General features: G+C 44.2%; 3 protein-coding genes across 3 annotated transcripts in view; 2 read left to right on the top strand and 1 right to left on the bottom strand.

Moving 5' to 3' along the window:
* The window catches only part of LOC311229835 (histone H1-like), a gene marked incomplete at both ends in the record, with an annotated part of 105,714 nt that overhangs the window by 45,426 nt on the left and 37,243 nt on the right, over positions 1–23,045 (top strand). The window lies entirely within an intron of this gene.
* On the bottom strand, positions 4,497–4,880 carry LOC311230687 (histone H2A-like; the record flags this gene model as incomplete). Its single annotated transcript, XM_084317048.1, has 1 exon — positions 4,497–4,880. One exon carries the CDS (start codon positions 4,878–4,880, stop codon positions 4,497–4,499), a length of 384 nt encoding a protein of 127 aa, XP_084173174.1.
* LOC311231005 (histone H1-like) lies at positions 20,367–20,981 on the top strand (the record flags this gene model as incomplete). Its single annotated transcript, XM_084317471.1, has 1 exon — positions 20,367–20,981. One exon carries the CDS (start codon positions 20,367–20,369, stop codon positions 20,979–20,981), a length of 615 nt encoding a protein of 204 aa, XP_084173597.1.

The raw sequence follows: 23,045 nt of genomic DNA, 5'->3' as shown, positions 1-23,045 counted from the left end.
TTTTGCTCATCATCACATTGTATCAGCCACCAAAATACTCATCAATATTTACATAGATTGACACTTGTGTCTGTGATCAATACATAGAACTTATCCATACTTAAGTGTCGAATGTGTTGTCGTTATACAGCACAAATACAGTAGGCCTACAGTGGGAATACATGTGGCAAACATAGTGAGTCTATGGAGAGCGGTCTATAGTGAGAGTTTAGAGGGAGATGACACTGGGTCTAAAAGGACTTATGTGCGCTATCATACAAGTAGTGTAACGTATGTTGTTTTACTTGCTACTGCCGGAGAAATTGGGCTGCTAAATGAGGATTAGAGATCAGTAACGTTTTGGTGGTGTTCGTTCAGTGATAACAACATTGGCTAAATAGCTAACAAAATGAATACAACATATAGCGTGGCTAACGACACAGAATAACGTTAAAACAAGTGCATGCATGATTGTTTACAATAAGCGGGTGGTCAAAGGACTGACATAACGGGTAGATTGCCTGCACACCACGGGGCACACAGGGGTTCCGCGAGGTGCCTGATGGGAATGTTTCTTTAAGAACAACTATTGAACTAAACAAATAGTCTATCTAGTGCTTCATGTGTATACAATAAGTGCTTAATCTAATAACATGAACTAAAAAAAAAAAAGTCGATCAAAATGTCTTCACACGTTTCGTAAAGTTATTATAGGAACTTTATCAACTTGACGTCCGCGGCAGGCGTCATTGCTTTTACCAACAGGGTTCCCAACGCGGCTCTGGTTCGTTATCGTTTACAAGGGAATACAAAGCGACTGTCGTGATAATCACACAACAATACTTCCGGTCCGGTCGGTGGGCTTCATAATAAAAGTCTAGAACACCGGAAAAGACGGAGCGGTGGGCTTCAAAATAAAAGTCTAAAACACCGGAAAATAAGTTTATTTTGTACAGCGTTTTCCTCCACGAGTACTCGAGTACATCATGTGATCAATCGATCTGGATTATTTTTGCCCATCCCTAGTTTATCCTGTGCTGAAGTCTCCATTCCAATAGAGATAGTGTATATTTTGGTCTTTATTTTGCTATACATTGCAGCAAGTCATATTGTTTATTGTTGAAAAGGATCCCCATTAGCTGTCGCCTAAGTGGCGAGGGGAAGCCACTGTATATATATATATGTATATATATATGTTATGTGTGTATATATATATATATATATATATATATATATATATATATATATATATTGGGGGGAGAGACAGGTATAATGGGGGGGGCAGAAGGAAGGGGCTTCACTATGGAAATGTGCTTGGAAGACACAAAACATAACAACATGAGATACATATGACAATCACAATTAACAATGTAGACATCATTATCAACATCAGCTCACATATTTAAGTAGTGCATTCTTAGGTGGTATTTGAAAGACACTTTACTATTCAATTTACTTATGTTCAGTGGGCAGTTATTCCAATGATTGATGGCACGATGAACAACAGTCCTCTTTAAAGATTTTGGTATTGTATGAGAGGGCGCTGTCATCAGATATCAACGTAGTATGTGCGTTTCTCTTTAAGAGAGGCACACATTAGCCAGTCAAAACAATTTGGTTATGATCTATGTTGATCCTTGCTATAAGGCCATAAGTGACATTGTTATGGGATCCGCTCTGTTTTCCTTGTAAAGCAGCCATAATAGTCATTTCAGCCAATCCTCAGGGTGATGTTCCAGTTCCTTCCACGTCATATGTATATATATTAATTTTGTATTAACGGTCTTGCGGAACGAGAGATCGTCCTCACTTGGTGATCGGACATTTGTTTACATGGTCTGATCTTCAACTGTGCATTCCTTATCAATTGATCTATGTGAGGAATTAAATCTATTTTCTATTTCCTTATTTCAACTTTTGGACTCAGAACAAGTTATTGCTCATTATTATATTATTAATCTCCCATTTGTTATGACGCCAGCTGTAATAGTGTGTTTTGGGACAGGCGAGTGGAAGAGGTACATGCGCGTTCACAAGTAATGTATGCTTGTGGATAATAGAGTGGATATGTATTAATACTCCCAGATGAAGGTAATAGGCTAATGTGTTGGACCTGATAGGCTGTCCCTCCTAGTTGTGGGCTTTCAGAGGCAGGGCAGAGGGAACAGAGCGAGTGGAGAACAAGACAAACCACTCAAGTTAACGTAAAGCTGCAATATGTAGCCACTCATATCTCTCTTTTGTCTTTTTTCTCCCACGTACACCTCTCCTTTGTAGTTTCTCGGGGGGGGGTCCTCCGTCTCTGTGCCAAACCAATGCCCGCCGGCCCTACTGACCACTGCCCCAGTGAGAGGAAGCTGCTCCCGGAGAAGCATATGCCTATCAGCCTGCTCTAGCATGCAGCTGGCCTACTACTCTAGCCTGCAGCGGGTCTACTGCATGCTCTGGCCTGCAGCTGGACACGACGACGCAGCTATGAGCTACATCAGACACTGCCCAACAGCTGACCACAGCTGGGCCATCACTGGCCGAGTCATTGCCGAAGATAAAGAACTAAGACAGTTCAATCCTAACTGCGATTCATCAACAGGCTTTTAATGTCGGAGGATAAGACAGTTAGCCTGTTTTCAGTTGTGAAAACGAACCAAGGACGGTGCGAGAGAACAGGCCATCTGCAACGACGAGGGAACCATCAGACTGGATCGGCCCGAGGGTGTTTGGTGGCGGAGAGGGGGGGACCTGCCTGAGATTCAACAACTGATTAAGAGGCAAGTCTGACCCACATCACATTACATTATCTCAGAAATATTAAGTAACAATGTACTGAACTTTGTTAAAGAATGGAAATGTTTTTGCAAATTGTAGTTTTGTTTTGTTTTAGCTATCTGAGGGTATAGCCTTGATCTTTTCCTCTGCTTGAGAGATTCCAAGCACTGTGCAGTTTGCAGTCACGTGTTCTTGCTGTAATCTGTTTTCGCTCTACTGAAAGGGTTTTGTGAGAATGTTTTTGTTTTGAATAAGGGGAATTATGATTCTGCAAGATACTCTCCTGTTTTTTCTTTTGTGATTTCAATTTTTCAGCTTGGTGGTGGGAGAAGTATGGCCTTGACAAAACCAGAGGCTGGACTATACCCTTGAGTCCTGCAACCACCGTCTGGGCATTTGCAAAGAGACGCTAATGATGGTTGCTGTTATGACAACTTCTCTTTTGCACGTGACACGGGGTCTATGCAGAGGACCTTTTGTTTTTTAGATAATAAAAATAGTTTGTGCTGAGTTTAATGATGATAATATGTTTGTTGTCTTTATGAAATGATAATGATTGTGATTAATATTATCAATAGGAGGGAACTGTCGTGGAAATATATTATCATGTTCTTATATATCTGTTGTTTTATCATGTCATACAGCTTGAGTTTCACTCCGACCGGATTTGCTGGTTAATGTGTGTATGTCTCTTTACGATACTCTATCATTTTCTCAATCATAGCGAAGTTGCTGTTTCTACCAGCCATGGAGCCAGAACCCAGGGTCATGGGAACTGTAAGATGGAGCGCTGTTTTCCTTCCAGGCTTAGCCATAGCATAGTCGTATTATTGGTTTCTCTAACCAGCCATTTTGTTTTCTTCTACGTCATTTTCATGTATTCAATTGTATGTCTGACCAGGCCTCTGGGTCAGTCCCTGTCAGACGCTAGTGGGTAAACATGTCTGTCTCTGGCGGGTGACTGGCCTGGCAGCGTGGCCACGCTGTCATGAACTTTCTTTATTAAATAAACCTTCTTATTATTATTAATAATGACTCAGAATGATTAATGTAGGCGGCTCATCGTTTGTCATTTAATAATTCCCATTACACAACCATTATATTATACAGAACAAGTGGAACATTGTCTCACAAAAGGCTATTTTATAGACCCCCACTATTTATATGAAACAGGCACGGCTACAAAACACGACTTGTAGTTCTACCCATTTATTTATGTGATTAGTGATCCAGACCAGCAACATTGGCAGGTAAATAAAATGGTCTCAACGAGTCGCAACGCTTAAGATAATTTACAAGTTGAGAGCCCCTACAATTGTGGAAATACACAAATTGCTGTCAAGTCAATTTATGTTCGTGCATGCTGTAATCTATATATATATATATATCCCTTACTATTTATACCGCTGTCCAGTATGACTTACCCATATTGTTTTTTTTCTGTTCAAATTAATAATCACTTGACCTCTATGACATGCCATTTATAATTTTACATTATATCGTTAAGCCTTCAAAACACGCAGACAACACATTAAACATCACTTCTAATCAGCACTGTACAAGTGTACCCATTAGTGAACACTGTCAATTGTTATGCATTACGCGTTTATCGCCTTACACTTATGTCCGAGCTAACAACGTAAGTTACACAACCAAATTGTATTTTGACAAACGACAATATTGCATTTTCAAGAAGAGGTGGGTGGCTCTGAAAAGAGCCTTTGTGGGGTTTGTCGAAGAGGCTAAATAATCTACTTCTTGGCAGCCTTCTCAGTCTTCTTGGGCAGAAGGACAGCCTGGATGTTGGGAAGCACACCACCCTGAGCGATGGTCACTCCTCCCAGCAGTCTGTTGAGCTCCTCGTCGTTACGCACGGCCAGCTGCAGATGGCGGGGGATGATACGACTCTTCTTGTTGTCACGGGCAGCGTTTCCAGCCAACTCCAAGATCTCAGCGGTCAGATATTCCAGCACAGCGGCCAGATAAACCGGGGCACCGGCTCCAACACGATGAGCATAGTTGCCTTTACGCATCAGTCTGTGGACACGACCCACGGGGAACTGAAGCCCGGCACGAGAGGAGCGAGTCTTGGACTTAGCCTTCACCTTCCCTCCTGTTTTACCTCTTCCACTCATGATTCAGTTTATTCTAGAGATGAACACAGAATAATGTGGTTAACACGCCGAAGAGCCGTCTTTATATCCTCACTAAGGTTCGTGCTTATTGGTCAAATATGGCTCCGTTATTACTTACTTTTATTTTTTCCATCCTTTCCTTGTACAGTGTCCTTGAGTCTGAGAAAGGCGCTTCTCTCTTAAAATTCAATCTATTATTATTATTATTATTCCGTGCATCATCACCCAATCAGAGAAGGACTGACAGAGATAATAGGGGTTGGTTTACATTGTTGGCGAACTTTTCATACGATCTCTCCACCAATGATACACGCAAATGTAGGCGGTGAAAGGGAATTATAATAACAACGTGGATATTGTTATATCAGCGTATACGGCGCGCCCCACAGAGCCAACAATATAGAACCATGTCACTATACTATGAATAATAACCCCATAGACAGGCTTATTGGAATGTCTTATAACCTCTAACATAATACCAGGCCTGTTATGCCTTTATAGCAGATATTTTTTGACATATTCTCATTATTGGATCAGCGCTCTGCCTGTTGGACAAACAGTTAATATATAACCTCTTCTTGAAAATGCAATATTGCCGTTTGTCAAAATACAATTTGGTTGTGTAACTTACGTTGTTACCTCGGACATAAGTAAGACGATAAACACGTAATGCATAACATTTGACCGTGTCCACTAATGGGTACAGTGCTGGTTATAAGTAAATGTTTGATTGATTCATTGAAAACTTTATTAACAGATTGCAGAATGGGTACAGTACAGCTCAATACATACAATTGTTAAGGGGATGCAGACAAGAGAAAGACTTTCGTCAGGGTCCCCCATTTTCTATTCATCATAACATATGACATACAGATAGACAGTACTGCTACATCTATACATTTATGACATACCAGATTTGCAAATACAGTACTGTTTGTGATACAAAGAGTATATACATTTGACGTAGAAACTGTACATTGGAGGAGGTGGGGTGGGGGCGGACTGTACATTGGAGGTGGGTGGGGGACACTGTACAACTGTACAAAGCAAAACTGTACATTGGAATATTGACAAAACCATACTTGGTAATTTAATGTACATTGGAGGGGGTTGGGTTAGGACATTTACAGGGGCCAGTTTCGAATTGCAGTCTCCCGTAGGTGTTCTTTGAGAGTGTTTTTGAAAGTGGGTAGTGATTGATTGATTGAATTGATTGATTGATTGATAAGTTTATTAACAGATTGCAGAATGGGTACAGTACAGTACAGCTCAATACATACAATTGCTAAGAGGATGCAGACCTGAGAAAGACTTTCGTCTTGTTTCCATCAGGGTCCCCCATTTTCAATTCATCATATGACACACATGACATACAGATAGACAGTTCTGCTACATCTATACATTTATGACATACCAGATTTTCAAATACAGTACTGTTTGTGATACTAAAAAAATCCAGAAGAAGAGTATATAGATTTGACATAGAAACTGTGCATTGGGGGAGGTTGGGTAGGTGGGGTGGGGCTGTACATTGGAGGTGGGGGGGGGGGGGGGGGGGGGGGGGGGACACTGTACATTGGAATACTGACATACATTTGACATGGAAACTGTACATCGGAGGAGGTTGGGTAGGTGGGGTGGGGTTGGGTGGGGCTGTACATTGGAATACTGACAAAGCCATGCTTGGTCTTTATTGTACAACTGGGTTAGGACATTTGTAGGGGCCAGTTTTGAATTGCAGTCTCCCGTAGGTGTTCTTTGAGAGTGTTTTTGAAGGTGGGTAGTGATTTACATTCCTTTACAGCTTTGGGTAGGGCGTTCCACATTGTTGTGGCATAATTGCGAAATGTGTTTAGTCCCTTGTTTGAGCCGAATCTGGGTTTTACATGATTTGTGGAGCTCCCTCTGGTGTTGTGATCATGGTATTCACTGACCTTTGGGAAGTATTTTGACATGTACATGTGTACCTTGGTCGTGTAGTGTATCTTGTAGACCAGGCCCATTGCAAGTTGCTGTACTCTGTTGTCTACTCTAAGCCATCCTAGGTTGGCAAAGTGTGCAGGGGTGAGGTGGGTTCTAGGAGTCAGGTCAAGCAGTAGTCTGACTAGTTTGTTTTGAGATGTTTGTAATTTGGTTTTTAGTGCCTTTGAGGTGCTTTGGTACCATGAGGTGCAAGCATAGTCGTAGTACCCTTGAATGAGTGCTCCTGCCAGAGTCTTCAGGGTATTCTTGTTTACCAGGGAGGAGATCCGGTACAAGAATCGAGTTCGTTGATTGACTTTTTTTATTACATTGGATGCCATTTTGTCACAGGAAAGATTAGCCTCTAGGATGGAACCCAGGTAGGTAATTTCATCTTTCCTTGTGACAATATTGTCACCCACTGTAACTGAGAAGCCGTCTGTTTTGCTGAGTTTGTTATTTGAACCGAAGAGAATGGACTCTGTTTTGCCCATGTGTAATGATAGTTTGTTGTCGGCGAGCCATATGCAGATTTTGCCTAGTTCCGAGCTGAGGGTTTTTTCAACCTGTAACTTGTTCTTGTCAGAGACCAGCAGGGCTGAGTCGTCCGCAAACAGGAACAAGTTGCAGTCACAAGCTGACGACATGTCATTTGCATAAATTAGGAACAGTAGTGGTCCTAGTATGCTTCCTTGTGGAACACCACAGTTCACTGTGAGGGGGGGGGATAGGGTACCGTTTACCTCCACCATCTGTTCTCTCCCCTCCAGGTAGGATTGTATCCAGCTCACTGATAAACTATCAAAACCAATTGCTTTTAGCTTGTCAATCAGAATGGTGTGATTGACAGTGTCGAAGGCCTTTTGTAGGTCTAGCATGACCATGCCGCAGTATTTGCCCGCGTCCACCTCTTGCTTGATGTGGTCGTTCAAATAGAGAAGGCATGTGTCAGTGGAGTGGGATGTTCTGAAGCCAGATTGGAATTCGTAGATTAGATTTTTATCCGTAAGGTACTTTTCGACCTGTTCGTATACTATTTTTTCCATGACTTTCGAGATGGATGTAAGGATAGAAACAGGGCGGTAGTTGCCTGGGTCTAATTTGCTGCCCTTTTTGTGCAGGGGTGTTACTCGCTATTTTGAAGTCCTTGGGGACGTGTCCCTGTTTTATGGAGAGGTTTATTATGTGTGTGATGACTGGGGTGATGGCGGCTGCTGAGTCTCTGAGGAATTTGGAGGGGATGTTGTCATGGCCAGTGGCCTTGTTCGGTTGGAGGGCGCTCAGTTTATTGAGTACCTCATCTGTAGTTACCATTTCCAGTTTGAAATCGTCTTTGTGGACGCCTAGGTTCTTGTAGTATGCTACTATGTGTTCTACCCCATACTGCCCTGAGTGGGAGGGTAGTTTGTTTACCAGTGTTGTGGCTATGTTTGTGAAGAAAGTGTTTAAGTAATTGGCTACATCCAGTTTGTCTGTGATGAGCGTGTTGTCCGTCTTTATGTTTATGTTTGAGAACCTGGTTTTAAGTTTTTTACTGCAGCCTAGTTGATTATTGAGTAATTTCCAAAGTTCACGTGGTTTATTTTTGTTTTCCTCAGTTTTGTCATTGATGACATTTTTTTTTGCAGTTTTTATCATGGAGTTTACGTCATTTCTTAGTCTGTTTCTTTCTAGTTTGAGTTCAGTCACGTGGGCTTGGAGTTCACTGCTCGTGCTTTTGGTAAGCTTTGACTGACTTTTATGAAATTCAGAGCATTTTTTGTCTCTGGCTTTCATAGCGGTCAGTATTTCAGTGTGCATCCACGGCTCAGCGCGATTTTTTACCCTGGTGGTTCTTAGGGGGGCCATGTTGTTTAGTATTGTTGAGAATTTGGTTTTGAAGCCAAGCCAGGTTTCTTCAACCAGTGTACCATTGAGTTCATCTGACCAGTCCAGGCTCTTCAGTTCAAGGTTAAAGGCCTCGCTAGAGTACGTTTTGAGGTCTCTAGATGTGACCATTTTGTGACAGCCAGCCTTTTGCTTTGGCTTTTTGCGGGAACAGAATATCATATAATGATCACTTAACCCGCATGCTATCACCCCTTTATTGGAGATCATGGACTTGTCGGAGGTCAGGATGAGGTCAATGGTAGTCTGGGTTGATTCACACACCCTTGTGGGTTGGGTGATTAGCTGGCTGAAACCGTGCAGATCAGAAAATCTACTGAAGGCCTTGAAGACGGGTGCTGCTTTACGTAGCATATCCGTGTTCCAGTCCCCAATAAGGATTTTTTCTATGCCCTCCACCCCAGTTAAGCACCCATCAAGTGTGTCATAAAAGCCACTCTGTTCTGGTGGTCTATAGATTGTGCCTATTAGTACTGATTTTGCCCTTTCAAATAAGATTTCAATCCATACAGTTTCAATCTCGTCATGGTTAAGGTCAGTACGGTTGCTGAATTTGGTATCTTTGTGTATATACACACAGACACCACCTCCATACTGGTTCCTATCCCTCCTGATGATTGAATAGTCCTCGATTTCTATCTCTGGATCCTGAACAGATGAGTCAAGTTTTGTTTCTGTGAAACATAATATATTAGCCTTACCGTTTAAAAACAAATGTCTGATTTCAGCCAATTTCGGTTTCAAGCTGTTAATGTTTAAGTGAAATATGTGAAGTCCATTTGAGTTTGTTATTTCATTAATGTTGTCAAGATCAAATTGTTTTTCCACTGTGGTGTGTGGTTGATCTTGTGGCGGTAGGTGGGGAGGGGGGGATGGGGTCCTGTGTTCATTGATGTTAGGAGGGGGGGTGGGGATGATCCTTTGTCCTCTGCTGGTGTCTGTATTGCTCGGTGTGAAAGCCCGCGACGTGGGGGGGGGCTGGTCGCTGTCCACAGATGTGTCTGGAAGTCCTCCATTGTGGGGGAGGGGGGGTGGGTCTGCCTTTTGACCTGGCCCGGGTAGCCTAGCTAGCATGGCGGGGCTAGCCAAGCCAGCCGGCGGGTCCCTGGTGATCTCGACGTCCTGCGTCGCTCTGTGTCCCCTGGTTGTAAGCTCTCTGCCTCTCGCATCTCGCCTCATCTGCAGGGGCTTCGGTGAGGGCATGTCGCCGTCTGCTGGCCGGTTGGTGCATCCGCTGGCTGTTGTGAAATATGCGTGGATGTTGTTGATGTTGCTGTCGACGGCCGGCATCGATGTGAGGAGGAGCCGTTGATTCTTCGCCTGTCGGCGTGTTAAAACCGGTCCCGGGTTTTGGTGAATGTCACCCGACAGGAGCAAGTATAATAGAAACATAGATTTTCTATTAAACTGGCCTGTCGGGGGTAGTTTCTTTCGGTCCGGGTTCGCTGTTAAGACTCTGTGAACAGCTGCTATTCCAATCGCTGGGTGTTTTTGCTCCGAGCCTTTCAGCAAGTAAAAGTCACAATGGGACTGTTTATTTGCGCCTTCTTTACTTTCCACTTCTGTCTGGAGTTGATTCAGTGGTGATGTACAAGTCCATAATCCACAGGAGTGAAAGTAAAAAATGCGCAAAATACCTTGTCGATCTGTAGCGTTTGTTTTGCCGGGAGCTGTTTGAAATGCGACCGTCCATGTCGAAGCCGGATGTTTTCATGATTCACAGGGTGTTTAATGTATTGTCTGTCTGCAGTGTCAAGTGATTATTAATTTGAACTGAAAAAAACAATGTGGGTAGTAAGTGAATGAATGAATGAATGGATGAAAACTTTATTTAACAGATTGCAGAATGGGTACACTACAGTACGGCTCAATACACACAATTGTTAAGGGGATGCAGACCAGAGAAAGACGTTTGTCTTGTTTACATCAGGGTCCCCCATTTTCAATTCATATTGACATTTATGACATCCTCAACATACATGACATTTATGGCATACAGGTATTTAGTACTGATACATTTGTGACATATTAAACTCGCTATAAAATATATAAATGAGTACAACTGAGTAATAGTGCTAAGCAGATGTATGTACTGTACAGAGTTGTAGTATTAATATGTACAGTGATACAGCTATAAAGACACTATCCAATCCAATCCACTTTATTTATATAGCACATTTAAAACAACAAAGTTGACCAAAGTGCTGTACAAGTCCACAACCATAGGATAAAACATAAAAATGTAATAAAAGCACATAATAAAACAGTACAATGTGTCACATAAAAAGGCCAATCTCTCAAAACGGTTTAAAAAACAAAAGCCAGAGCAAATAAGTGTGTTTTGAGGCGTGATTTAAACACCTGCAGAGTGGGGGCCTGCCTAACATGCAGTGGCAGCTCATTCCAGAGCTTTGGGGCTGCCACTGCAAAAGCACGGTCCCCCCTAAGCTTCAGCCTGGAGTTTGGAACGGCCAAGAGGAGCTGGTCAGAGGACCTGAGGGACCTTAGAGGAACATAGGGTTCCAGCTATAGTACATACTGGCAAGCAGGGTAACCAGTAAGAGTAGGAAAGGAATATGTACAGGTATGTAAATACCTAAAGGAACAAATAAAATAAACATTTTTGTTTGGAAGCGTGGATTCGCTACTTGTAGGCACTGGAAATCTAAAGGGCGCTAACCAGTGGCGGCTCGCCACTAGGGGCGCTCGGGCGCCGCCCCCCCCCTCAGGAACTACCCTGGTTATATGAGAGAACAAGAAAAATAAGTTTTTAGTTTTTAGTTTTATAGCCCTATAAATAATATAAACATGTTTAAAATGAATAATATTTACTCATTTTAAGTATGTTTGTATTTCCAATGCACAATATAACGTTATTATCGCAATTAAAAAACACTCGTTTTCCAGAGCAGGAAGTGACATCATGTTTTTTTTATTTTTTATATTTTTTCGTATTTCTCGGCCCGGGCTATACGCGATAGCGCTCTGAGTGCGCGTCACAGTTTGATCGCTGTATCCGTCACAGCCAATCAGTGCATAACGCGTTGTGCGTTGAAATATGACTATTATGTTGGAATCCGGGCGCGATTTGAAGCGGTCTAGCCAGTAGCGTCAAGAATATCTGTAGCCGCATTTCGCGGAGACGCTCTCTGATTGGCCGACGCCAGTATTTTTTTCCGTAGCAGAATTTCACAGAGATGATCTCTGATTGGCCGAATCCAATTTCTAATGTTCCAATTCTAGGTTATTCCTACGTTGGTTCCTAGGTTGGTCCTAGGTTGGTCGGTGGAGATAGTTGTGTTGTTGTGAGAATGATGCAGGCAGCTGTTTGTCTTAGACGAGCGTGCCGTGACTGCAAGTTCTTTAGACTGTTAAGCTTAGGCACTCTTTCAAAGTTGGTTAAGGTTAGAGTTTGTCTTAGAGCATGACGATAGAACGCCAGGTAGTTTGCAGTCTGTTCGAGCGGAAATGGACAAAGGAATGTACTTGTGTTGTGCTAACGAGCTAACACTTGGCTAACAAGCTATATGGCTGATGCAGTCTGGAGACAGACTACAGTGGACAGTGGTCTGGAATACATCATCAGTGGATTATACACGTTTATCAAGCTCTCCTGCCCTGGACGTTTCAACTAAACAGTGAGTCTCTCTCTCTCTCTCTCTCTCTCTCTCTCTCTCTCTCTCTCTCTCTCTCTCTCTCTCTCTCTCTCTCTCTCTCTCTCTCTCTCTCTCTCTCTCTCTCTCTCTCTCTGTGTGGTTAACGTTAACGTTTGTAAATAGTTTTTTTTAGGAGCAGTACTGTTAGGCTACTGCTGGCCATTCATGAAGCGAGACATTGCTGATTGTTTATTTATTTTATAACACAAGACTATGACTACCAACTGCCTAGCCAGCCGTGTATCAATCTTGGATGCAATAATAACGTTACCGCACACTGACTGTGTCGATGGCTCATTGATTTAACTACTGCAGCTCTCTCGGATTGAAAATACGTGGATTATGGCTTGTTCAATATCGTCTATGTTTGAATGAATGAATGAATGAGAACTTTATTAACAGATTGCAGAATGGGTACAATACAGTACGGCTCAATACACACAATTGTTAAGGGGATGCAGACCAGAGAAAGACGTTTGTCTTGTTTACATCAGGGTCCCAGATTTTTGATTCATATCGATAGTTTAATAGCTAGCCTTGGCTCGTTTAACAATATGCAAAATATGTATACAGCCCTGTACTCATACTGAAGTTATTCTTGGTATATAATAGGTCTGATTGTGTAACGAATCGATTCCACGTCGTGCTGTGTGTGAGAGAGAGAAGGAGAGAGGGAGAGATCTGCCTGTGTTTGGAGACGGGCGAGTTTTGTTTCTAACTTTTCTATTTATATATTGTGTTTCAAGTTGTGAATTAGAGTCTAGACTATACTTTATTTGACTGGTTGTGTGTTGTTGTAGTAACAGCTGAGCGACTCGTTCATAAGAGCCGATTCATTGCCGTGAGCGTGAGTCGAATCGCTCACGTCTTGCCATGATGAGTCTGTTGCGTGGTACTGTACTGTACATGTTTGGTATAGCGCCCCTAGTGGCGAAGTACCCACCGGCCGCCACTGGCGCTAACCTATTTCAGGACCACTGACGAAACCATGCAGGCTTAACCCAAATGGGCTCCAGACAAGGAGCAAACATGATAGTTCGGATTGTATTTATATTTAACCATATAGGGTCATATGTATTATTTGTCAGCAGTGTAATCGATAACTATTAGATCAGTTCTGTTAGTTAGTTCTGGCCATTATGAGAAAACTACGTTTTAGTCTTCACTTCAACAAGAATAATACGCTGGTGTGACGAAACTCTGGCCTTATAATATTATTACTAACGCGGAGGCTCAGCAGTTTCTGATTGGTCTCCTCTCTGTGAGGTCGTTACTCCGCCTACACCTCACAGGGTTATTGGAGGACTTCACGGAGATTCAACTGGGAACGAGGTTATTGGAGGACTGGTCTTTTGGAAACACCGCCAACAAAACGTCTTTCCTGATTGGGTGAGAAAACACAAGCCTGACTATAAAAGGTTACTCTCCAACTCACTGCATTCAATTTCTAACTCGTTTAACGTGAGAGAATAATAAACATGTCTGGAAGAGGCAAGACCGGAGGAAAGGCCAGAGCTAAGGCCAAGACTCGCTCCTCTCGTGCCGGGCTTCAGTTCCCCGTGGGTCGTGCCCACAGACTGCTGCGTAAAGGCAACTATGCTCATCGTGTTGGAGCCGGTGCCCCGGTTTATCTGGCCGCTGTGCTGGAATATCTGACCGCTGAGATCCTGGAGTTGGCTGGAAACGCTGCCCGTGACAACAAGAAGAGTCGTATCATCCCCCGCCATCTGCAGCTGGCCGTTCGTAACGACGAGGAGCTCAACAAACTCCTCGGAGGAGTGACCATCGCTCAGGGTGGTGTGCTGCCCAACATAAGATAAGATAAGATAAGATATTCCTTTATTGATCCCCTTGGAGAAATTCAGGCATCATAGCAGCATGGGGGGGAGGGGGGAGGGGTACAGGTAGTAAAACAACACAGTATACAGATAGTAAAAGACAACACAGGCAGTGTAAACAATTTGATCAATATGGTCAATATAATTTACTATCTGACTAGCTGAGGAATATTCACATTATTCACAGTGTCACATGAGGTGCAGTATGCAGGAGGTAGTGTTATAATAATTTACTATCTACTGAGTATACATTAATCAAAGTACCAGGGTAGTCTACTTTGTCCCCCTTGGGTTCCTATAAGTCCCAGGTCAATGTCTGGTAGCAGTCGCTGTCGCTGCCCCCTGTTGTGGGGCCTGGAGGCTGCTAGTCGCTGCCCACTGTTGTGGAGCCTGATGGCCGCTGGTATGAAGGACTGTCCGAGGCGGTTAGTTGAGTGTCGGGGGGGGATGAGTCTGTGGCTGAACGAGCTTCTCATCTTGACTAGCTCGTCGTAGAGGGGGTGGTAGGGGTTCTCCATGATGGCATCCAGCTTCCTTATCATCCCCCTCTCTACCATCACCTCAAGTCTAGGTAGCTCGACTCCCACCACAGAGCTAGCCTTCCTCACCAGCTTGTTGAGCTTGTTGGTGTCCCTTGAGTTGATGTAGCCTCCCCAGCATGCCACAGCATAGAAGAGGATGCTGGCCACAACAGACTGGTAAAAAGACTGCAGCAGTTTGTTGCACACATTGAAGGACCTGAGTCTCCTCAGGAAGAACAGCCTGCTCTGTCCCTTCCTGTAGAGGGCCTCTGTGTTGTCCGACCAGTCCAGTTTATTGTTCAGGTGTACCCCAAGGAACTTGTATGAGTCCACCATCTCCACATCCACCCCTCGGATGGAGATGGGAATCGGGGGGGGGCCTCTTCTTGCCCCTCCGGAAGTCCACCACCAGCTCCTTGGTCTTACTGGTGTTGAGTTGGAGGTGGTTGCTGTCGCTCCACCCCACGAAGCTCTCCACCAGGGCTCTGTACTCCTCCTCATCATCGTCGGTGATGTAGCTTACGATGGAGGAGTCGTCTGAGAACTTCTGCAGGTGGCACCCAGGCTGTCCTTCTGCCCAAGAAGACCGAGAAGGCTGCCAAGAAGTAAATTATTTAGCCTCTTCGACAAACTCCACAAAGGCTCTTTTCAGAGCCACCCACCTATTACCGAGAAAGCAATACTTCTGCAACATCTATAACCATGCTTATTATAAGTTAAATGTATACTGTCCTCTCCACATAGAGTCGACCTGGGAGCAACTAATAATGACATCATGTTATGGTTTGTAACCGACCCCAATCGCACAACACAAGACAGGTATGATGGTTTGCCAAGAAACAGATATTTATTGAGAGACAGGGAAAAAGGGCACTGTCCCTTTAAGGGAGAACACAAATACAGGAATATAACAAGAGGGGAAAAACTAGGTGCCTTTAAGAGGCGGGCAGGAAAAGGGAACACTAAGGGAAGGTTAATGAACGCTAGGGGAAAGTTAAAGGAACACTAGGGGAAGGTTAAAGGAACAGAGGAACTAGAGACTAGGAGAAGTCGGGACAAGGAGAGCTAGGGAACAGGAGAACTGGGGACTAGGAGAACTAGGGACAAGGAACTAGGTGGAACTAGAAGGGGAGAACTTGGGACCAGGAACTAGGTGGAACTAGAAAGGGGAGAACTAGGGAACAGAGGGGACTGAGGCCCGCGGAGGCGGGCTGGGGAACAGGGAGGAACTGGGGACTGGTGGGAAAACATCTGGGCCGCTCTGCAGAACAGAGGAGAGGGTTAATATTCAAAAGGGAACAAACAGAGCAGATGCAGAACAGTCCAAATAAACAAGGTAACAAAGTAATAATATCTTCGTGTGACAAACACACAGGGGGAGATGTAATGTCCAAAAATACTATCTAAGTGAGAAACTAAAGGAGGCAATACGCTGGGTGAGTGACATCACAATCAAAACTCACCCAGGCGTATGCGTAATGGTACAGGAAACGCAGCGGGAAGGGGGCAAGGGGCATTACGCTGGGTGAGTGACATCACAATCAAAACTCACCCAGGCGTATGCGTAATGGTACAGGGACAGCAGCGGGGCGAGGGCATCGCCACCGGGTGGCTGGCTGTCCGAGCCGAGGAACAGAGTGCTGGAACAGTGGCGGTGGCGAGGGTGTCGTCCACCGGGTAGCCGACTGTCGGAGCCGAGGAACAGAGTGCTGGAACAGTGGCGGTGGCGAGGGTGTCGTCCACCGGGTAGCCGCTGTCGGAGCCGAGGAACAGAGTGCTGGAACAGTGGCGGTGGCGAGGGTGTCGTCCACCGGGTAGCCGACTGTCGGAGCCGAGGAACAGAGTGCTGGAACAGTGGCGGTGGCGAGGGTGTCGTCCACCGGGTAGCCGCTGTCGGAGCCGAGGAACAGAGTGCTGGAACAGTGGCGGTGGCGAGGGTGTCGTCCACCGGGTAGCCGCTGTCGGAGCCGAGGAACAGGGTGCTGGAACAGCGGCGGTGGCGAGGGTGTCGTCCACCGGGTAGCCGCTGTCGGAGCCGAGGAACAGGGTGCTGGAACAGCGGCGGTGGCGAGGGTGTCGTCCACCGGGTAGCCGCTGTCGGAGCCGAGGAACAGAGTGGCGCGCCACACCTTGGTGTGCACGTCGGAACCGAGAGACGCATCGGGGTGCGTCTGCGAGGAGGAGTGTGCCAAGCACAAGGATCTTTGGAAGATGCGCGTTGCGCGCTGGAGACTGGAGAGCGTGCCAAGCCCTTGAAGATGCGCGTTGCGCGCTGGAGACTGGAGAGCGTGCCAAGCCCTTGAAGATGCGCGTTGCGCGCTGGAGACTGGAGAGCGTGCCAAGCCCTTGAAGATGCGCGTTGCGCGCTGGTGACTGGAGAGCGTGCCAAGCCCTTGCAGATGCGTGTTGCGCGCTGGTGACTGGAGAGCGTGCCAAGCCCGAGGGTCCGGAAGATGCGCGTTGGTCTAGATGTGCGTCAGGACGAACAGCTGCGCCGGGGTCTGCAGTGGAACGCTGGGGTGCCTCCCGTGGAAGTTACAGGGAGCGCAGAACAGTCTCCTCCACAGGCTACGGCGACAGCAGACGAAGGCTGGAGCAAAACATCTCAAGGCTGGAGAAATCCATATACAGCATTGGTAGACCAGAGGATCTCCCGAAAGAGTCTAGATGTTAGAGAATATGACTCAGCATGAATACAACACGACCCCACGCCGAAACGAGGGGAAGAGCCCTGGTATTTAAAGCCCACAGGGGAACTAATTAGCCTGCCACCACAGGTGCGAGAGGTAATTGATAATAGTCCAGGTGTGGCCACTGAGAGTAAACGAGAGTAAAGAACGAGAGGGTGGGGGCTAGAGAGAGTGAGTAGGGAATTCCTAACAGTAGGCTTAAAGAAGACAGAGAAAGTTGGTGAGCAGCGGACAAAACCTCACACATCACCTCTTAAGGAATACATTTAAAATCTGAATTCCATATAGAATATTTGCGGAGAAAATGTTTGCTTCTACGATAAGTGCCTTGTTTGACTCCTTATATTTACATTCGTCGAGAGCGTTCCAGCCAATTCGTTTTAATTTCACTATTTTAGATCCGATTAGATTAAAATGAATTGTCTTTATATAGTACAACGAAAATAAATTGGCGTCTTTCTGGAGTACAAATGTAACAGTAAAGTGCAATAGGATTAAACTGAAGTATAATAAATGAGTACTATACAGAGTATTGTAATAATGCTGAGCAGATGTATGAACAGTGTTATAGGTATAATTAAATACACTATGGTAGTAAGTCATACTGACCAGTGGTATAAGGTAAGGTATATAAAAAAAATTATATGCAGGTGTATTCAGACATAAGTGGATTTATATATATATATACTATACATGCACACAAGAGTTACATGGGTAGAATATAGGTCAAATTGTGCAAGTATAGCTGCGTGGCTTCTTGTATACGATTGGTTGAGAGGCTTTGTCGCACATTTCCCGCGCACAGGAAACTATTTGCGCGCAAAGCCATAATAACCCAACTATATATTCTCTTAGCAAAACTCCATAGCCACACTTGATATTAATTAAGCCAAGCAATAATCGACATGAAACTGCATTTTTCCAAGACAATTATTTTGTGCACCTTGATAGCGCAATGTACAGTTTCTACGTCAAATGTATATACTCTCGTTTCTAGACTATTTTTGTATCACAAACAGTACTGTATTTGCAAATCTGGTATGTCATAAATGTATAGATGTAGCAGTACTGTCTATCTGTAAGTCGTGTATTATATGTTATGATGAATTGAAAATGGGGGACCCTGATGTAAACAAGACAAAAGTCTTTCTCTGGTCTGCATCCCCTTAACAATTGTATGTATTGAGCTGTACTGTACCCATTCTGCAATCTGTTAATAAAGTCAATTTCAATCAATCAATAGCTCTCTTGGTGACATCTGTCACTGCTTTGACTTACAATATATATATATATACACACACACACATTCATATACACATCTGTCTGTACATACAGCTGCATAATCCCTTTTGCATGCATTTGGCATAACTTTTAATCATGGAAATGCCAGTATACATTTATAAGGTGAGAGATGTTTTCTGATGGTGCTGAGTCATCTCCATGAGCAGGTGTCCTCTTGTTTGGGTTATTTATTACCGATCATAAACAGATGACACAGACCGACATGGTCTCACCATGAGCTACATGTATCAGTACCTCACTGTGGTACAAGATAATAATGCAAGTATGACTCTGACAACATAGTATGTTTCATTCCTTGAGCTATTTCTTCTGAATGTATCAAAAATGTAGCTGGCAGCCTACTGCACCACATTCTAATATCCTTTACTTCACAATGAGTTGAGCCCTAACAACAGAGGCCTGTATATCTGACCTATAGGCTAAACAAAAAACTGTAATGTTTGTGTTGTTCTGTTTCTTCCAGCATGGCTGCCTGTAACCGTTGGTAACCACCTTCAAAAGAAAATGCCTAATTTATGTCCAGTGGTAGTCGGTAAAACACTTCTGAAAAGCATGATATTACTGTTCCGTTGTGACTTCTTTATAACATTCAGTAATAAGACACAACACTATGTGTTGATATGATAATCTATACATATAATTTATACATATAGCAACCATTCCATTGCCTTTACTACACAAACATTCCGTGCAAGGCCTCTTTTGTGGTAATGCAGAACATGTTGATATGGTGCGTTTATGTTTGGTGATATGATCATGATTCATTATGAATCTACTATGTCTATTTAAACTATTGAAATCTAATTAAAATAGACCAATGCAGTTATTATTTATTGTGCTAAGTGTTCAGTGTAGCAGATTTAAATCAGAAAACACAGCAGATCAGCAATGCCCAAAAAGCATGTATTGTCAACAAGCATGCAGCAGTCTAAAGTACACAGCAAACTAGTCCCCCACCCCCAAAAGGAAAATGTAGCTACGCTTCTTGTGTGAGTTATGAAATGTTTTGCAACATTAATTAATTAAATGTTAGTTGTAATTAATTTAGGCCACGTGAAACCTTCCACTAATATAAGGTAGTGATCATCCCTCATACGAAGTCGAGGTGACCCACGCTACAGGCCACCAGCAACAGTGTGTTTACCAACACCGGAAAAGCATCCATTTAAAACAAAACCTGTCACCCCAGATTACTATTCTTGCTCCCAGTCTCTAGTCGGTTAGCTCGGCTCGCTGGAAAACGAGATTATGTCGGATTATAATGCAATCTAAAGAATTGTGAGGTATAAATAAGAGAGACAGGTATAGCTGCGCACCATGGTGAAGGCGCACATTGGTGGTTTGAAGCGTCCACAAACACACCAGGGGTCTCCAAATGGTTTAATTCTGATGGCACATATTTCTGCTTGCTGACCCATTTGGCGTTAAATTCCTGCAATATTCATAGTTGTGTATTTGAGCTCTTTTTTGGCGAGGAGAAAACACAAGCGGCAGAGCATTTTGGCAGCACAGAGGAGGACAGGGTGGGTTGAGTCTATATGGCTCTCATGTAGTGTTTAAGACCAGCCCTCTGACTGAGCTTCAATATCACAATTCTAGTTGTGTTGAATCTGAGACCGAACGAGAGAAGATGGCAGAAGTCGCTCCAGCTCCAGCTCCCGCTGCTCCGGCTAAGGCCGCTAAGAAGAAGGCAGCTCCCAAACCCAAGAAGGCAGGTCCCAGAATCAGTGACCTGGTCGTCGAGGCAGTGTCTGCTTCTAAAGAGAGGAGCGGTGTGTCTCTGGCTGCCGTAAAGAAGGCTCTGGCTGCCGGTGGCTATGACGTGGACAAGAACAAGGCCCGCGTTAAGACCGCTGTCAAGAGTCTGGTGACAAAAGGAACCCTGGTCCAGGTCAAGGGTACCGGAGCCTCCGGCTCTTTCAAGATCAACAAGGCTGAGGTTAAAGCCAAAAAGCCCGCAAAGAAAGCTGCTCCGAAAGCCAAGAAGCCAGCAGCCAAGAAACCTGTCGTGGCCAAAAAGCCCACGAAGGCGGCAACGAAGAAGCCTGCTGCCGCCAAGAAGTCTCCCAAGAAAGTCAAGAAGGTAGCAGCCAAGAGTCCCAAGAAGGTAGCAGCCAAGAGTCCCAAGAAGGTAGCAGCCAAGAGCCCAAAGAAGGTGAAAAAGCCAGCTGCGCCCAAGAAGGCCCCAGCTAAGAAGGCTGCCAAGCCAATAGCGGCTAAGAGAGGAGCTCCCAAAAAGAGATAAGCGTTTGAACAGAACGTTGTCTTTAATACAACAAAAGGCTCTTTTAAGAGCCACCCACCACTTCCATGAAAAGCAATTATTGTACTCTAGTGTGTGGAAGTGAAGGGGGCTTATCGAATTATATAACTTAGTATTACTTATGGGATGGTTGATTTCCATGAGTTACCTCAGATATAGGTTCTCAATTGGAGAATGTTGATTGTTATTAAGTCCGCTTTTGATTAGTGGGTCCTAACGCAGATACTTTACCGCAACGAGTTGAGCCCTTTATGTGGAAATACATGAATTGCTATCATTATGGTGCCTTTATGTCTGTGCGTAAATGACCGCTATGACACTTGGAATGACTACGGGTGATGGCCCATTAGTGGACACAGCAGATTAATGTAATTGTATTTATTCAGACCGGTTTGGATCATATGTTGGCACATAATTATGTTCCCCACTACCTCACATTAAATATCTACACAAGCAACCATTATATTATACAGAACAAGTGGAACATTGACTCACAAAAGGCTCTTTTATGGACCCCCACTATTTATATGAAACAGGCACGGCTACAAAACACGACTAGTTCTACCGATTTATTTATAATGTGATTAGTGATCCAGACCAGGTAAAGAAAATGGTCTCAACGAGTCGCACCGCTTCAGATAGTTATCTCAGCGGTCAGATATTCCAGCACAGCCGCCAGATAATCCAATGTACAGTTTTTAAATTCTATTGCTACATTGCCATTATTAGGGCCCATTCAAAGTCCTATATGTATTGTTCATTGTGTAGCAACGTTAAACTTTTTCATTCACATATTCATAGTAAAGTATGGTCTAATGTATAAGTATGTTTTCATCTCTTTCTGCAGCTTTCTCCAGAACGTGATCTATAGCCCCAAATGCATTATATTGATGATGCAATACAGTTTTATGGCAATCAGCGCGATATAAAAAATTCCAACTAGACGTACTTCTAGAAGTTACTACACGTCATCTGATGTTGACCGGATGGGCTAGGGGGCGTTTATAATTCCGTGGGCAGCGTTATACCAATCATCTAATGTGGGTCAAATTGAAATTACCTACATTCAATTCTCTGGCAACATCTGGGTGTCTTGTTGGTAGTTCAGTCATGTCACGAAGATGAACCGATCCAGCGGGCATAGTTTGTATGGTCCAGAGCAAAGAACCAGGGGACGAGTTCTGTCAGAGCATCGAGGTACATGCTGAAGGACTGCCGCAGGGATCTCACATAGACCAGTAAACACAGCTCCAATGCCATGACTGTTGCCCAGTACTGGAATTGAGCGCAGCTCTCCTCCCTCCTTGAGCACCATTCATCAAACCCCAAAGGCGCATCTTCTGTATCTGTATCACGGTTATTGTAGGCCCGATACTGCAGGACATATAGTGCAGCCACTGTGACTTGGTGGGCACGTCAGGTGTGAGCAACATGTGCTGCAAGGAGTCAGCAGTGCCTGCTGTTGTGATCTCTGCTGGTACCAGTGCTTCAACCCAGCCACTGCCTTTCAACCAATCACCCAGGGTCTTCAGAGCTGCCATCTCTATATGCAGGCCGCCAAACATCACAACAAATTTGTCTTCCCCATACATCTCTGGCCACTTCCACTGGATCTGCTTGGCAATAGCATACAGGGGTTGATCAAATGTTACTACTGGTGTCTGCCCAGAATTCAGATGTTGAACTGCATTTCTGACTACATCCATGGAGTGTTTGATCATCGCCGCTGTGTGGGCACTCTCGTGGAACAGGGATAGTAGGGCACTTGGGCAGATTACTTTTCTTCCAGCAAGCTGTTGACTTGCATGGTATGCAGCCCAGGACATTTTGTCCACACTCTGATTCACAGAGTTCTCTTCATCGCCAGCACCACCATGTGGTAAAAAAAAGTATATGTAATAATAATAATATATAAACAAAAAATTACATTTTACATTTTTTTTGCTTTTGCAATGTAAGCTTGGGGCCATCTTATACCTCATACACTGTACTTAAATAAATAACATTTGCACTTTAGTATGCTATAATATGGAAATTATGTCTTTA

Source organism: Notolepis coatsorum (assembly GCF_963971535.1).
Source record: "Notolepis coatsorum genome assembly, chromosome: 6".
Classification (NCBI taxonomy): Eukaryota; Metazoa; Chordata; class Actinopteri; order Aulopiformes; family Paralepididae; genus Notolepis; species Notolepis coatsorum.
The sequence above is the reverse complement of the archived record's forward strand: the minus strand, read 5'-3'. Positions and strand labels throughout refer to the sequence as shown.